At 41.6% G+C, this 17,942-nt stretch overlaps 1 protein-coding gene across 1 annotated transcript; it reads left to right on the forward strand.

The window, feature by feature from the left end:
• The first annotated feature begins 11,202 nt into the window (after window positions 1-11,202).
• Window positions 11,203-16,727, forward strand: LOC128132879 (secreted RxLR effector protein 161-like). Its single transcript, XM_052769878.1, has 2 exons — window positions 11,203-11,569; window positions 16,591-16,727. The coding sequence occupies exons 1-2, from the start codon at window positions 11,203-11,205 to the stop codon at window positions 16,725-16,727; spliced, it is 504 nt and encodes a 167-aa protein (XP_052625838.1).
• The last annotated feature ends 1,215 nt before the right edge of the window (window positions 16,728-17,942 follow it).

Below are 17,942 nucleotides of genomic sequence, written 5' to 3' on the forward strand. Positions count from 1 at the left end.
TGTTATAGCAAAAGACTGGTTTAGTCTTTATGTGAGACATCATGAATCGTGTCCCATATGCTTCAGATATAGGATCGATTGCATGTGCTATATTCATCCATTCTAAATTTTTCCAAATGCCTGGGGCATTAAGAAGGGAAAAGGTCTAGAATTGGATATGACTAAAAGGATTAAACAATTGTCGAGGACAATCTAAGGTTTACCAAAGATTGGTTGCTCAATGACAGTTGGAAGTATAGTGATAATTCTGGAAGGACGATATTGACATAATCTGTAAGGAGGCAACTCTTGTTCAGAAGTGATAGTCAAAATGGAATATGGAAATGTTTCAAAGTTAGAAATTATTCCATCTGTGTAAGATTAGGAAACTTAATGCAAGATGAATGTTTCCAAGGAGTTGATATCCTTTGGAATGCTCTGTAATGTTTTTTGTCAAGTCTTTCTGACTTTGTGCATAATCATTACAAGACGATCAATGCATATAAGTTTAGAATCTAACAGATTTCAGTAAAGGGCATGAATTTGGAATTCTTGCATTTGCAGTAAGGATTTGGGACTATGAAAAGAGGATCATTGGAGTTATGTTCAATTGATCTATTTCACAAAGTAAAGATCATAGACAAACATAGTATACATACTTGGTGTATGGCATGATTAGTGTTTAGAAAACATAGTGTACATGCTTGGAGCATGGGACAACTATTGTTTTAAATTAAAGAATAAAGTTGATAGTTGAAACAATATATAATGAATAATGTGTAATCATATGGTGATAAATAAAAGGTTTTTTATTTATGTTCATTGGTTTTGATACCATATTCGATTCAATTATTCTTGTGTTTCATTTTGCATGTTTTGACTTCCAGAATAAACTAGGTCATTGTTCTAGCTGACTAAGTTATTCAAACCATCCACTGTCGGTCATATGTTGGAAGTAGATATGAATTAAGACTGTCATGGGTTGGCTTGTAGAGGTCTAAGATGTTGGACAAAGGGCTACTACACTCATGAGTGCTCATAAGTTTTGAGTATTGGATTCAATCCGCGCTCATTGGAATCACTTCATGGATTTTATCACGAGTGATCATGAGACGATAATATCTTACATTCTTCAAACCTAGAGATATGAGTTGTTACTATGAGTTGGTTATACATTGATTGCACGAAAACGAATTGGTAACTTGATGTTATAAAACGCGCCTTTGTGTATGATTCAACAAGTAGTAGAACAAGCCATATGAGTCGAAGTTTATCCATTCCTTTTACGTTCGGAATAAAAGCGATATTTGTGGGCCCCTCGATGATTTAGTGATGACAAACGTAAGTGCTCGGCCGGGCTTGGACTGATTTGATTTGTTCAATTAGTCAGTCGTCATAAATCGGAAATTGGGAAACAGCAAATGGACAGAGAGAATGATTATAATCCATGTCTCAGTCCATATGATATCTAGAATGGAGGAATATATGATCCCTTATCTAATGGACATGTCATTTGATTTGTTCAGAGTTTCACAGTGGCTTTAAGAGCTACAATTTCTAATCGGGATCTTGGAGTCATACTTGAATAATAGTTTTAGACTTATCCAAGTGGGAGACTGTTGGATTAGGTGTCTACGTCCATAACTATTATTGGTATGTATTTGACCCGAGAGTAGCATGGTCCATTTGGGATGCATATCATCAAGACAATTTGTTAGGATGGGCTTTTGAGAGAAGGTTATTTATGGTTTATTAATATATTATAAGTAATAATATATTAATATGAAATCATATGTTTTAATTAGTATTGGTCAAGAATTAATTTGGAATTAATTTAGTGGTCGAAAGAGACTAATTAAATCTATGGGGACTAATTATGATAATTAGTTATATTTATATGTGTTGGGCTTATGATCCATGTTGGACCAAGTTTATGTATGGATACATAAAGAGTTGGGCCACATGAACCATGGATCATAAAACCCATGGGTATGGATTTGGGTTATATCCATGACCCTAGAAATCCCATATATAAATAGATACTTCATTTCCCAAAATCGCCACTTGTATCTTTTTAGAGTTCATGGCGTTTTTTGTGTGCATGGAATTCTCTCTCAAGTTCATCCTTTGTCCATGGTGTGTTGTGATTCCATTTGAGGCTTCCACACTATTGGGGCTAAGCTCTTTAAGGCTAAATACACCAAGAATTCAAGCTCCATCAAAAGGTATGTCATGCTAACTAGTATATTATATTTTTATGTTAAATGCATGCTAGTTCTAAGATTAATACCTTGGAAACCATTTACATGTATAATTAGTGAAAACATAGATCCAAGGTATTTATGGTTGTATGTGCACCATAGGATGTTGTAGTATACCAAAACCCTACAACAGTCTCTAAGGAATACCCCCAAAATGAGATAGGTAGTGAAGCACGACTCATCATAGAACGAACCATGTCCAACAAGGTTCGATTGCGCCTTTCTGCCACACCATTTAACTGCGGAGTCCTAAGTAGCGTCAATTGTGAAACTATTCCACATTCCTTGAGATAGTCGTGGAATTCAAGACTTAGGCACTCTCATCCTCGATCAGATCGAAGCATCTTGATTTTCCTTCCCAATTGATTCTCCACTTCATTCTTGAACTCTTTAAACTTTTCAAATGTTTCAGACTTGTGCTTGATTAAGTAAATATACCCATATCTACTATAATCATCGGTTAAAGTTACGTAGAAGCGTTTTCCATCCTTTGTGGTGGATCTAAAGGGCCCACATACATCGGTATGTATGAGATCCAATAAACCCTCACCCCTCTCACAAGTGCCAGTGAAGGGTGACTTGGTCATCTTTCCAAGTAAACAAGATTCGCACGTGTCATCTTCCCTAAGGTCAAATGACTCCAACACTCCGTCCTTTTGGAGTTGGGTTATGCGCTTCTTGTTGACATGTCCAAGACGACAATGCCACAAATATGCCTTATCCATACTATTGGAAGAATCTATACACAACACATCATTTCCTAGGTTATCTACAACCATAACAGTCTCATAAATTCCATTACAAGGCATTGCTTCAAAGTATAAAACACCATTTAGATAAGCATAAATAGAACCATTCATATTATTATACGAATATCTAAATCCTTGTCTAAACAAACCATGAAATGAAATGATGTTTCTTGACATATCAGGCAAGTAGCAACAATTATTTAAATCTAGACCTAATCCATTACTAAGCACTAAAGAATACACTCCAATCTTGGTGACAGGCGACGATCTTCTGTTTCCCATGATTAGATTTATTCTTCCTTGCTCCACATTTCTATTTCTTCTTAGTCTCTGCAAATCAGAACAAATGCGGTAACCACATCCTGTATCAAGAACCCAAGAAACAGTGTGAGATGAATTACTAGATTTAATTGTGTATATACCTGCAAAAGATGGCTTGATCTTTCCCTCCTTGATGGCTTGTAGATATTCCAGGCAGCTTCTCTTCCAATGCCCTATCTTGTCGCAATGATGGCACTCTGCCTCCTTCGGGTTAGGGTTGGGCTTAGCGGGATCAACTTTGGTCCCACTAGAAGAGGAACCATCTTGGGACTTTCCCTTGCGGTGGTTCTTTGACGGAGCCTTCCTCTTCTTGTCCCTTCCCTGCCCTATTGCCAAAACAGGAGCAACGGTTGGTGCGGGAGATGGTGCAACAGACTTGTCCTTTAGGTTGCTCTCAGCAGTCCTAAGGAGTCCTTGGAGTTTGCTTAGGGTGACCTCTTCCTTATTCATGTGGTAGGTCATCCTAAATTGGTTGTAGCATGAAGGAAAGGAATGAAGGACGATGTCGATGGCCAAATCCTCCCCAAAGTTAACATTTAACTTGCGAAGATGATCAGCATATCGTTGCATCTTTTGCAAGTGCACAGTCAACGATTCTCCATTTCCCATCTTAGCGGTGATCATGTTTGTAATGATCTCGTAGCGCTCTTGCCTCGCGCTTTGGTGGTACCTCTCCATCAAGTCTTGATGCATTTCATATGGATACATGTCCTCATAGGACATTTGGAATTCTTGGTTCATAATGGCTATCATGATGCAATGTACTTTCGTTGCATCACGTTCGTGTGTCTCAAACACAACCATCTCTTTGGGAGTAGCGATTTCCGGGTTGACCTTCTCGAGCTTTTCATCGAGGACATACTCTTTGTCCTCATAGCGTGCAATGGTGCGAATGTATCTTATCCATTCGCCAAAGTTGGTACCATCGAAGGTCACCTTTTGGCAGAGACTCATTAAGGTGAATGAGTTGGCAAAAACGTTGTTTGCATTTGACATCTACAAATAGAAAATACAAAGTTTGATTAGAATTTGGATCCCTAATTAAACACCCAAAATGAAAAATTAGGGCTAGGACCCAACAACATTATTCACATATTAGAAAAGGGATGTCGTAATCCAATCATGCAAATAATTTGGAGGTAAGTGAATGACGATTCACTAATTCTTCACCACGAAAACATAAATTTAAGTTTTATTGAGAATTCCTAGATTTTAGAGATTCATTGAACCTTTCAATGGCATGTTTAAATCTCGATATACCCCTCTAGTTTGTGACTGGGATACCGAGGATCACAAAGCGGGTGTGAATTACCATGCAAATTTACATGGTGCCTTCATTGTTACAATCATCTATTCGATGTGCCGGTAAACCACACACACTCCATCGAACTATGATAAACAATGAATCACCCCTTGCCACCTTTGCTTAGAACCAATTAGTGTGCCGGTAAACCACACACGCTCCACTAACTTCTCAGCGAGGGTGCAAAGTGCAATTTCATGGGATTATGTCAATTCACTTTTCCTAAAGTAACAAAGATTGGGAATTTTATAAAATAGTTTAGTTACTTTATGTGTTCATTATACTTATTAATGAGGAGAGAGAGTTGCCCTATCCTACCCGTTCGGCTAACGACCCTCCACCGGTCAAGCAAGTGGTGGGTGTGAGTGTACACCCTATAAGCGCCATTTTATAGGCAACAACCTTAAACCCACCTTATAGACCGGCTTCGTGAATGAGGCCTATTAACGGTAAGACTAGCATTTTTATTTTACTTATATATATATATATATATATATATATATATATATATATATATATATATATAAAGCTTTTAATAATATAATAGTATAGGGTTGAATTTTAAACTTGTAAAACTCTAGGGGTTGAAATTTAAATTCTTCTAAATTAAACTATTAATCACAAAATTCAAATTTCAAAACTTCGGGATAGAAATTGAACTTTTCAAACAATAGGGATCAAATAACAAAAAATTCAAATTAAACAATTAATTTCATAATTATCTATATTTGACCTAATCCAATTTTAGTCATTAGATAATTACCAAATAATCTTAAATAGTCCAATATTTATCATATAAATAATCAATATTTAAAAGATTTGAAATTATCTTTATTTATGTCAAGGATAATCATTAAATTAAGTTAAAATTCGGATTTTTACATAATAAAACGATTTAGGTATCAATCCAAGACAAAACAGCAACAAAATCCCGAATTTTCCTCTGTCTGACGCTTGGACTCGCCGAGTCCAGCTTTGGGACTCGCCGAGTAGGGCCAACTCGCCGAGTCCAAAGACTGACTCACCGAGTTGAGTCGACAGAGGGCAAGAAAAACGATTTTCAGCAAGTAAAACAGTTAAGCATCATGTTCAATTGAAACCAATCATGGCTCTGATACCACTGATGGGTTTTAGACATAAGAACTTTACCTATGTGCACATACAACCCTATAGCTTGGATCTAGGTTTCACTAATTAAACATGCAATAATTCCAAGACTTTCATGGCAAGATCTAAGAACAAAAACATATGAAAAACAGATCTAGAATAATACCTTGAGTTACTTGCTTGAAACCTTCTTCTTCTTGGAGCTAAGAGTCACAAATGCCACTCCTCTAATGGCTTACAAACACCAACTAGCAAGAAGGTGACTTGAGAGAGATGAGGAAGAGGGAAATCGGCTCTAGGGTTTCTCCGCACACAAGGGTGGCTGATTTCCTCAACCCTAAGGGTCTATTAGTACTGTGAGCTCCTAGGATTTCACCCTTAAACCCTAATTGGATAACTTAGCCTCAAAGCAATCCAAATCCCGACCCAGATAAGGCCTTGGACGATTTCTAGGTGATCCATATCCTTAAAATCGTCCAACCCTATATCCATAAGGATTATCAGCTCATAATACAACTTTCACACATTTGACAGTTTATACCCCTTTATTCAATTAATCTCTTTAAGTCACCAAATTAATTCCTAATTAATTTATGACTTATATTAATCAAATAAAATTATTATTTCTATAACATATTATTCCTATAATACATTAATAATAATATCTCTTCTCTCTAAATCACCCTATCAAGTTGCTATGGTGAAGGCAACCCAGAAGGACCATGCACAATCGGGTCAAGTACTTACCAAATATAGTTACAACCTTAGACACTAATCCAACAGAAGCCTCATGAGGCGAATTACCCCACACATGACTTGGAGCTAGGGGTGGTGGTGTTCGCCCTCAAGATTTGGAGGCACTATTTGTATGGTGTGCGGTTCACCATTTATACTAATCACAAGAGTCTAAAGTATTTGATGGATCAACAGAACCTCAATATGCGGCAGAGGAGATGGATGGATGTTATGAAGGATTATGATTGTGAGATCTTATACCATCCAGGGAAGGCTAACGTGGTGGCCGATGCATTGAGCCGCAAGGTGGCGGGGTCCCCGATTAGGGATATTTGTATGAGGATGACTATGAGTTTGCCTCTGTTGGACATGATCAGAGAGGCCCAGGTCGAGGGAGTGAAGACGAAGAATTGGAAAATGGAGAAAATTCGGGGGCAGTATCCTTTGTTTGTTAAGGATAGTCGCGGCCTGTTGACGCAATGTGGCCAAGTATGGGTGCCGATATCAGGAGTGAGGTAGAGGTTATTATAGGAGGCGCATAAGTCCAAGTTTTCTATACATCCAGGTGCAACAAAAATGTATACGGACTTGAGGATGAGTTATTGGTGGCCCTGCATGAAGCAGGAGATCGGTTGGTTTATGGAGCGGTGCTTGACCTGCAGGAAGGTCAAGGTCGAGCATCAGCAGCCTCAAGTCAAGGTTCAGCCGTTACCTATTCCCATATGGAATTGGGAAGAAATCACTATAGACTTCATTACGAAGCTACCGAGGACGGCAAGGGGAGTGGATGCCATATGGGTCATCGTGGACAGACTGACAAAGAGTGCCTACTTCATTCTGATCTCCGAGAGTATATCCGTAGAAAAGTTGGCAGACATCTATGTTCGAGAAGTAGTGGCTAGGTACGGGGTGCCAGTGTCGGTGGTTTCAGATAGGGATGTTCGGTTTACATCCTGGTTTTGGAAAAAGTTCCACAAGGAACTAGGTACTTAGCTACATTTTAGCACGGCATATCACCCTTAGACTGACAGTCATAGTGAGAGGATGATACAGACACTGGAGGACATGTTGCGATCATGTGTGCTAGATTTTGGAGGGACTTGGGATACGTACCTCCCACTGGCCGAGTTTTCGTACAATAACAGTTATCATGCCAGTATCGACTGATCTCCATTCGAGATGTTATATGGACGGAGGTGCAGGACCCCAGTGTGTTGGGACGAGGTTGGGCATCGAGTCATGGGGAGCACGGAGGTGGTGCTCAAGACCACCGACTTGATTCAACAGGTGCGTGACCGGTTGCGAGTCGTGCAGAGCCATCAGAAAAGCTATGCTGACCGACGACGCTCGGATCTTGAGTTTCAGGTGGGGGATTTTGTACTGCTGAAGGTGTCACCCTGGAATGGGATTATCAGGTTTTGCAAAAGGGCCAAGTTGGGGCCTCGGTTCATAGGCTCGTTCAGTATTATAGCCCGAGTGGGCAAAGTGGCATATCGTTTAGAGCTACTAGAGGAACTTAGTCAGATTCACAACACCATCCATGTGTCTCCGCTTCGGAAGTGTGTTGGTGACGAGACCGTAGTTGTTTCCTTAGACGACATTCAGGTGGATGGGAGCCTGAATTATGTCGAAAAACCGCTCATCATCTTAGATAGGAAGACGAAGGGTCTTCGCAACAAAGAAGTGAAGTTGGTAAAGGTACAATGGAAGCACCGGAAGGGCTCCGAATGGACGTGGGAGCCGGACGAGGAGATGCGGGAGCATTATCCCAATCTGTTTTCAACTACAAACTTTGAGGATGAAGTCTAGTTCAAGTGGAGGAGAGTTGTAACACTCCAAGTCAAGTAATAATTTTAAACCCTCAAATTTGAATTAATTAGCTAATGGTTTCCTTAGGGTACACTAAGTGTACTAAGATGGAAGGATCGCGAAGGAACTGTGCGTACGTGGGGCGTACGCAGAAGGTACGTAGAACGTACGCAACAGAGGACCAAAACACTAATGTGCGTTCTTGCCACCTATTTAAACACCTTTAAGCCCTTGGACCCAACCTTATTCGCCCCTAGAGCCTCATTTTCGTCCCTCATCACCTAAGAATCATTGTGAGAAAGAGTTTGAGCCTAAGGAGTGGGTTTTGTGGTCTTTGTAGAGTTCATTCAAGAAGAAGGAGATCCTAAGCAAGCTTGGAGTGGCTTGGAGTTTCAAGATTCTGCACTTGGTTCACCTTGGAAGGCTTCTGGAGGTATAAAGTCATGACCTTTTTAATCTTGTTCTTTAGATCTAGTTAGGGTTTCCATTTTGTCCCCTTTAGTTGGATCTAGACCTTCTCTTGGATGTGAAGCAACTCCAGAGACTGCGATGTCCAGATCTGAGCTTTGTAAGCATGCTAAGTGCATAAAGTTACGACCTTGGTGGGTATTAAGACTCCATGCATGATTTGAGAGCTCTTACCTAAGGTCTTAGAGTGAGAAATGAGGTTTTGAGGTCCTTCATAGCATGCAAGGTCATAAAGTTGCCAACTTTATGACCTAGGTCGTTAAAATGTGCTCAGATATGATTTTGGGACGTTGAACCATCGAGTAATAATTACTTAATGCAAAGAGTGCTTAATCTGCTCCTACGTTGGGCGTAACATAGAGAACGCCACGCGTAATGCGCAGAAGCTAGGTACGTTGCATGTACCATGGTGGTATGCATGGCATACACACCCCTGATAGACTTGGACTTGTTTTGGGCCCATAAGCCTTTTGGGCCTTAATCTATCTATAGGCCTGGCCATATTTTGAGTTAATGGGCCAATTGATCAGTCTTGGGCCGGAAGTATTATAGTTGGGCCTTGATGGGCCATGTGGCCCTTTAATAAATTTTGAACATGGACCTTGGGGCACATTGAGCCAAGGAAGACTCTTGGGCCATTTGGAAAGGAATTTGGGGTTAAGTTTTCAGTTTGGCCATGATCAACTCTAATCTTGGGTTAATATTGTTATTGTTCAACACTAGTGGTTTCGGACTGTTAAAAGAGCAGCTATTGTATTCAGCAGTTGGAGGTGAGTCTTCTCACCATACCTATGGGTCTAAGGCACCAAGGCCTTCACATTATGTAATTATGTTACATGTGTTAGTCTTTATGTGTTTTGATGTGATTTGTGATTGTGTGTTTTACATGAAGACCCCGGGGGGAGCCCGTGGCATTGGATGTAAGACCATGTGGGGTAGCCCGTGGCAGCCCTAGGTAAAGACCATGTGGGGTAGCCCATGAAATTGGATGTAAGACCATGTGAGGTAGCCCGTGGCAATCCTAGGTAAAGACCATGTGGGGTAGCCCATGGCATTGAATGTAAGACCATGTGGGGGAGCCCATGGCAGTCCTAGGTAAAGACCATGTGGGGTAGCCCATGACACTATTACAGGTTTTATGTATGCATGGTTTATATGATATGTGTGTAGCTTTAATTAGCTAACATGATATGGGTATGTGTGGTGCGTGGTATGCTCTATGGAACTCACTAAGCATTTCACTTACAGGTTGTTGATTGTTTCAGGTACATCTGAGCCCAGGGGCAAGGACAAAGCGTGATGGCGCGGCGTGCACTCTATCGCTCTCTTTCACTGTTAGGATTTGGGACACTCTGATGATTTGAACAAGTTAATTGAATCGATGATTTGAAAGCAATTATGTTGGAATTTTATGGTTTAAGCAATTATGTTTTATTAATTAAAAAGTGAAAATTTTCTTTAAAATTTGGGTCGTTACATAATAGCACGAGTGTATCTCCCCATACCTCTGGGGGCATCGTAGTTTCATCATCAGAAGAAGCTCCAAGTGTCGACAGGTCAACCTATGATGATACACCGGTCCGAGGATTTCAATCGCTGGTCGACATTTACGACGAAACGAAAGCCCTGGACGATTCAGAAGTTTTAATGTATACTGGAGAAGAACCCACTACATATGAAGAAGCCTTCGGTGAAGAGGAGTGGATAAAAGCAATGAAACAGGAGTTGGAATCTGTTAAAAAGAATGATACTTGGAAGTTAACTCACGTTCCTAAAGGTAAAAAGGCAATAGGTCTGAAGTGGGTCTTTAAGTTGAAGAAAGATGCTGAAGGAAACGTGACAAAATACAAGGCTAGAATAGTGGCCAAGGGATATGTACAACAAAAGGGTGTCTCTTTTGATGAAGCCTTTGCGTCGGTAGCATGTTTGGAAAAAATACGGGCATTGTTGGCTTTAGCAGCAAGTGAAGGATGGAAAGTTCACCATTTGGACGTAAAATCAGCATTTTTAAATGGGATTTTGCAGGAAGAAGTATATGTCACACAACCAACTGGTTTTGTCATTACAGGAAAATAGATCATGGTGTACAGGTTGAACAAGGCACTCTATGGTCTTCATCAGGATCCGAGAGCTTGGAATGATAGACTTGACAAAACATTGAAAGAGATGGAATTCAAGAGATGTCCACAGGAGTATGTTGTGTATAAACTCCATAAGTCAGACAAAGCCTTGATAGTTGGAGTTTACATGGACGATCTGATTGTAATAGGAACAAGTGAAGAGCTGGTGAATGAGTTTAAAAAACGAATGTTGAAAAACTTTGATATGAGTGACTTAGGAATTTTATCCTTCTACTTAGGGATAGAAGTTCACCTAGGCAAAGATGGCATCACAATAAGTCAAGCAGGGTAGGCTAATAAGATTCTACAAATAGCTGGAATGGGAGAGTGTAACCCAACTCAAATACCCAATGGAACCACGTCTGTGTTTAACACAGGATGAAGATGGAGTGCCGGTTAATGCTATTGAGTACCAGCGACTTATTGGCAGCCTTCGTTGCCTCATTCACTCGAGACTAGATCTTAGCTACTTAGTTGGAGTAGTAAGCAGGTACATGGAATCTCCAAATGAAAGTCATCTAAAGGCAGTCAAACATATCTTAAGGTACATAAAGGGAACAACCAACTTTGGTTTAGTGTACAAGAAAGGTGGAGATAGAAAGCTTATTGGATTCAGTGATAGCTGCTATGGAATGGATATTGATGGTAGAAAGGGTACAACAGGAATGATTTTCTACTTATCAGGTGATGGAACATGTACCTCCGGCGGCGCTTCTGGTCTTCTGCTGCGGTGGAGATCTGCAAGTCACCATCAGAGAGACGCGTTAGAGCCGCCCCAGGGACTGTGCCCCGGGAGCGGGCTCTGACGGTCAAGTTAGATCAGCTAGAAGATCTGAGACGGTCCTCCATAGCTGGAGAGAACCATCTTGGTGCTGGTGGTGGCTGACGGCGGTAGGTGGCGGCTGAGCCACCCAGCCGGAGTGTAGTGGCGGCCGAGCCATGGGGAAGTCTAGTGGCGGCTGAGCCACTTGCGGGAGAGTCTAGGGGGAAGGTCCTCCTCCATGGAGGAGGTACTATTAATTATATAGGGGACAATTAGGTCAGGCCTTGGGCCAGCCTAATTCAGGCCCAACTAGCAAGGAGTTGGGCAAGACCGCCCAGAGGCGCCGGGCGGGGCTGGCGGGCGCGCCCCAGGCACGGCTGGCGGGAGCGTGTCAGGCCAAGCCGGCACACTAGAGCAGTCTAGGCCACGCTAGTGGACCATACCTCATCAAGTCCCCCCAGTATGGTGTTATTGGTACGCGGCCAATGACATCGGACTGGAACTAGTCATATAAACCAACAGGAGAATCCCCAGCGAGGCTGGCAAGGGAGTCCCCAGCAAGGGTGGCGGGAGAACGCCAGGCTAGGTTGGCACGCTAGAGTAGTCTGGGCCATGCTAATGGACCATACCTCATCAAGTCCCCCGAGTCTGGTGTTATTGGTATGCGACCAATGACATCGGACTGAACTTAGTCATATAAATTGTGCGTCGTCAAGTCCCCTTAGTCTGATGCGATTGGGTTGCTGACAATCGGATCAGACTAGTTAAAGCACCAAAGCATTTAAATAATAAAGAGAAATGACCGAAACTTGCCCACGAACGTCGTGGGGTTATGCGATGAGCCAAACGCTGCTTGAGTTGACTTGATACTCCTTCATTGAGAGGAGTGCGAGCCGGTCGGTGAGATGCAACGTAAATGTTGCTGCGATCATGCGGGCCGAGGCTGCTAAAGAGTGTTACGCGACACTGATATCAGTTGAATGTCGGACCGGGGTAACTAAGAAGCGTAAGCTTGCCATTCAGTCCCTGAGACTGTTATCCGACGTGATTGTTGTGGTAGCCATGTGAGATGGGATGCCACCAGTAACCATCTACATAGTCTGCATTGCGGCGTACCAACCCTATTCCCCCCCCCCCCCTTCTTAGGGGAGGCAAGGAATAGATTCCGAGAGCTGGGCGACTAGGTTGCTAGCGAGGGTTACGTAGTAAGACTATTGTCGATAGCCAGACAATAGAATTTTTGAGGAACATGCAGTGAGACTGTTGCCGAGAGCCAGGCAGCAGAGATGTTGCGGGGTATGCGACGAGGCTACATGTAGGGTTACACAGCGAGACCATTTCTGAAAGCCAGGAAACAGAGATGATGTGGCGTACGCAACGAGGCTACAGGTGGGGTTACACAGCAGGACTGTTTCCGAGAGCCAGGAAACAGAGATGTTGTGGGGTACGCAACGAGGCTACAGGTAGGGTTACACAGCGGGACTGTTTCCGAGAGCCAGGAAACAGAGATGTTGTAGGGTACATGACGAGGCTATAGGTAGGGTTACACAGCGGGACTATTTCCGAGATCCAGGAAACAGAGATGCTGTAAGGTAGTTGGTAGCAGGGCCGCTGTCGGGATGACCTTCTTGTTGGAGAGTAACCTCACCATAGCAGGTTGTAATGTGGATAACACTTCATTGATCATCCAAGCACAAGAGAACCATGATGACTGTGAGAGGGGAAGCACCAAGATCATGGTGTGGAAGAAGCTTGTGATGCACGACTTATGAGAATAGCATGGGCTTAGCAGCCAATGATCATGGAGGTGTCGTGCGGGAAGCCTCGCGTATAACAAATCGGGTTTGGCTGCTAGCGATCGTAGATAGATCACGCGAGAGTGCATCACGTGGAATGGATCGGGCTTGGCTGCCAATGATCGTAGATAAATCACGCGGAAGAGCATCGCGTGAAATGGTCGGAGCATGTTGTTATAATGGAGTCGGGCTGAGAAGCCAGGCGACTCAAGGCGAGAGTACTGAACCTCACTTGCGGAGCTTGCCGCTATAATGGAGTCGGGCTGAGAAGCCAGGCGACTCGAGGCAAGGGTGATAAACCTCGCATACGGAGCTTGCCGCTATAATGGAGTCGGGCTGGGAAGCTAGGCGACTCGAGGTGAGGGTACTGAACCTCGCATGCGGAGCTTGCCGCTATAATGGAGTCGGGCTGAGAAGCCAGGCAACTCGAGGCGAGGGTACTGAGCCTCACATGCGGTGCTTGCCGTTATAATGGAGTCGGGCTGAAAAGCCAGGCGACTCGAGGTGAGGGTACTGAACCTCGCATGCGGAGTATGACACTATAATGGAGTCGGGCTAAGAAGCCAGGCGACTCGAGGCGAGGGTACTGAACCTCGCATGCAGAGCTTGCCGCTAGAATGGAGTCGGGCTGAGAAGCCGGGCGACTACAGGCGAGGGTACTGAACCTCATATGCGGAGCATGCTACTATAATGGAGTCGGGCTAAGAAGCCAGGCGACTCGAGGTGAGGGTATTGAACCTCGCATGCGGAGCTTGCCGCTAGAATGGAGTCGGGCTGAGAAGCCGGGAGACTCGAGGCGAGGGTACTGAACCTCGTATGCGGAGCTTTCCGCTAGAATGGAGTCGGGTTGAGAAGCCAGGCGACTCGAGGCGAGGGTAATGAACCTCGCATGCGGAGCTTGCCACTATCATGGAGTCGGGCTGAGGAGCCATACGACTCGAGGCGAGGGTACTGAACCTCACATGATTGGGCGTAGCACCCCACGATCTATGTGGCTAGCTCGCGTGAACACTCTAGGTTAAAGCGGAATGGCACCTGATGCTCTACTGCATCATTAGTTGTAGTGACGATCGGTGCCTCGCTGTCTTGGCTGACTGCCGACGACTATGCAACGAGGCTATTGAGAGATGGGCAACGAGGCTACCGAGGATTGAACCACGGGGTTGCCCTTTCGATCCGGGATATTAGTGCCACCTCTGGGATGCACTACCACGTACGGTATCGACTCTTCATATACTTTAACTCTACCCCTTTCGGAATAAAAATTGTTTCTACATAGTGTCGTGCCACCCCCCCCCCCCCCCTTTATTATAGGAGGCGAAGAAAAGGGAAATGACCGTCATATAGCTGCTAATAAGAGTCGGGCAGTATGACTGTCGGTCAGACGACATAACTGTTGATGATTGGGTTTTGTCGCTATTGTGCTGGACCACATTGCTACTGAGGGCCAGGCTGTGCCACCGCTAAGATCTAGGCGGCGTGGCTGTTGGGAGCCGAATAGCGAGATTGGCGTGACCGATCAACATGAATGGCGATAGCTGAGTAGCGAGACTGCCTAAAGTTGGTCAACACGACTACTGATAGCTGGGCAGCGCAGTTGTTAAGGATTATTCTGGAATGCGTCATGAGTAGTAGTAGTAGTAATGGTACTACTCTTCTCCCTCCCCTTTTTTTTTTGAAAATGTCGCGAGAGTTTAAGTTGCAACGCATTCTGCTGAGCGGGGCTTGCGGCACGCGGGTATAAAATTGTTGATTTTGTCTTGCAAAATTGGACCATTTTATATTGTGGAGGAAGCCCATTAAATACCAATTTAAATGAATCCCAAATGTCACAACCCAAAATCACTATTATTTTTGTTAGAAACCGCAAATAATCTGCCCAAATTCATATTTTCTTATCCCCTCTTTTTTTCTTTTTTGGTCAGCTATGAAATGACAACAACAGCTAACAACAGTTGTATGTTGTATTTGAGTTTCTCTTTGTGCTGTATGTATTGAATATATATATATATATATATATATATATATATATATATATATATATATATATATTACTATTGACAGCTGCGTCATTTGTATGGTGCACTATGCACCTTTTTCCCTTTTTTTTTTTTATTATATTCTGAAATGGTGACAAAAGAAGTGTAAATGAAAGCTGTAAAAATTGTATATTGTGTATATATATATATATTTACTCTTTATATGTATATATATATTTTTGAAAACCATTAACTGAAATGGTACACTGATGTGAAATGCAACTTTCTCAGTGTTAACTTAGACATATTTGAATGTACAACTTAAACAAACTTGTTCACATAAATGTGCAAACCATATGGCTGTGTGTACAACTTAAACAACTCAAAGTGGGTTAAGACCCATCAAATTTTCTCCTCCCTTCTTCTCCTCTTTTTTTAGAGGTTTTGTAAAATGTACAAGCCACATAGCTGTGTGTACAAATAGATGTTGCAGGGATTGAAGTTTTACACATAAAATTTAGATAAAAAAACGTTTTTCTATAACATATAAACTAAAAATAAGGTAAGAACTTCTTTTCCTCTCAAGTTTACTGAAGAACACCAACATATGAACAAAAGTGGGTCTGATGTGATTTTCTTCTCAATTTGAACAAGAAAAAGGATGGTTTATGAACTGTAAAAACTTCTTTCCTTTTCAATGTTCTCAAGAAATCACCAAAATGCAAATTAATACAAGAGCTGAAGTTGTAATGTGGAGTTATATGCGGAAAACGCCAACTAACAAATGATTTTCTGATCTTATGAGCTGATGAAAGTGGGTTTAAAACTCATAAAACTTCTCTTCTTTCTCAACCTTCTGAAAAACCTCAAGATATAAACAAAAACAAGATCTGATGAGGTTTTCTCCTCATGAACTTTCTTTTCCCCTCTGCTTGCTCAAAAAAGCTATTGAAATATGAAAAAGAAGTAGATCTCATAAATTTTCGTTTTCTTTTTTTTAGTCTCCAAAGAAACACCAACTTGAATGAAGGTAAATAACCACAAAGAATTTCTCTTCTTCTCAAGTTATTTGATAAAACACAAAAATAAAAACGAAAATGGGTTAAGAACTCATACGAGTTTCATTCTTTATGACTTGCTGAAGAACCCATCAAAGTATCTGATAAAGTCTTTTAAAACTTGAGCATACCTCATCATCAGGAAATCCAATTACTTGGTCATCTCAGAAGCAATATACGGTGGCTCTATCTTCTTGTGAGGCGGAATTTATGGCAGCAACAGCCACAACATGTCAAGCTTTATGGCTAAGGAGTTTACTAAAAGAGTTGATCGGCTGAAAGAAGAAAGTGTCTGGTTGTATGTAGACAACAAATCTGCCATAACCCTTATGCAGAATCCAGTCTTTCACGGAAAAAGCAAGCATATTAACACAAAATTCCATTTCATACGAGGATGTATTGAAAGGAATCAATCTGAGGTGAAGCACATTAGTAGTGAAGAATAGAGCAGATCCTTTAACAAAAGCCCTGTCCAGACTCAAGTTTATAGAGATGAGGCATCTCTAGGGAGTTGTGAAGCTTGAAGACAAAGTTCAGAATTAAGGGGGAGCTTGTGGGATAAGTTATTCTGACTTGGTCCTTTGTTGACCTTGTCTAAAGGAATAAGTGGAGTAGCTGCCACCTATTTATGAGGACACGTTTTTCGGTTTTTTAGCTTAGCAATTTGTTTCTTTTGGTTGTTATTTAAAGCCTTGTAAGTTCTTGTTTTTATTATCCGAAATAAGAAGAAGAAAAAACTGGGAATCTTTTCCCTGCAATCTTGTGTTTGCTCTATTTGGGTATATTCTTTTGATCTTAAGAGGGGTCTGAAACCAACATTGACCAAGTTGAAGGAGAATAATGTGGCTTAGTTGTCAATTTCATAGGAACACATGCAACTACAATATTTTTTTAGCTATAAATAGAAGACTTTGTAATCTAGTTTTTGTGTGGAATAACATAGAAAATTCCCCAATAACTTTCTGTTTCTCATACATATTCATGTGTAAATAAAGCAAGTGGTTATTTTTATTTATTTATTTTTTCATTGTGTGTAAGATCTATAGCACTAGAGAAAGGGCGTGGTTTCCATTAGGACCTCAACCACTAATTCTCAAATTCACAAATTGGCTCTTCAAAACTTCAAAGGTATTTGAAGAATTCTATAAAAAAAAATTACATATCTTAAGGTTCCCCTCCTTTCTTTATGATCTTAAACAATTTTCCTTTTCTTCATATTAGTCACGCAACTATGGCCTTTACACATTTTATTAACTGCCACTCTCCTCCTTTTTTTTAATTAGAGTTCAACTAGTATTTATTAACTTATTCTTATTTCTCCAGTAAAATCTTGCCATTGTTGATTTTCTAACATTATTTATACATGAAGATATTGTCTACCAACAGTGACAGTCAGGATTTTGTTTTAGGGTGGTCAAATAATTTCTAAAATATAAACGAGTGACAAAATTCTTCGAACGATAACAACATATAACTGTATATGCATTCTAAACT

The sequence above is a fragment of the Lactuca sativa genome, chromosome 3 (genome assembly GCF_002870075.4).
Source record: "Lactuca sativa cultivar Salinas chromosome 3, Lsat_Salinas_v11, whole genome shotgun sequence".
Taxonomy (NCBI): Eukaryota; Viridiplantae; Streptophyta; class Magnoliopsida; order Asterales; family Asteraceae; genus Lactuca; species Lactuca sativa.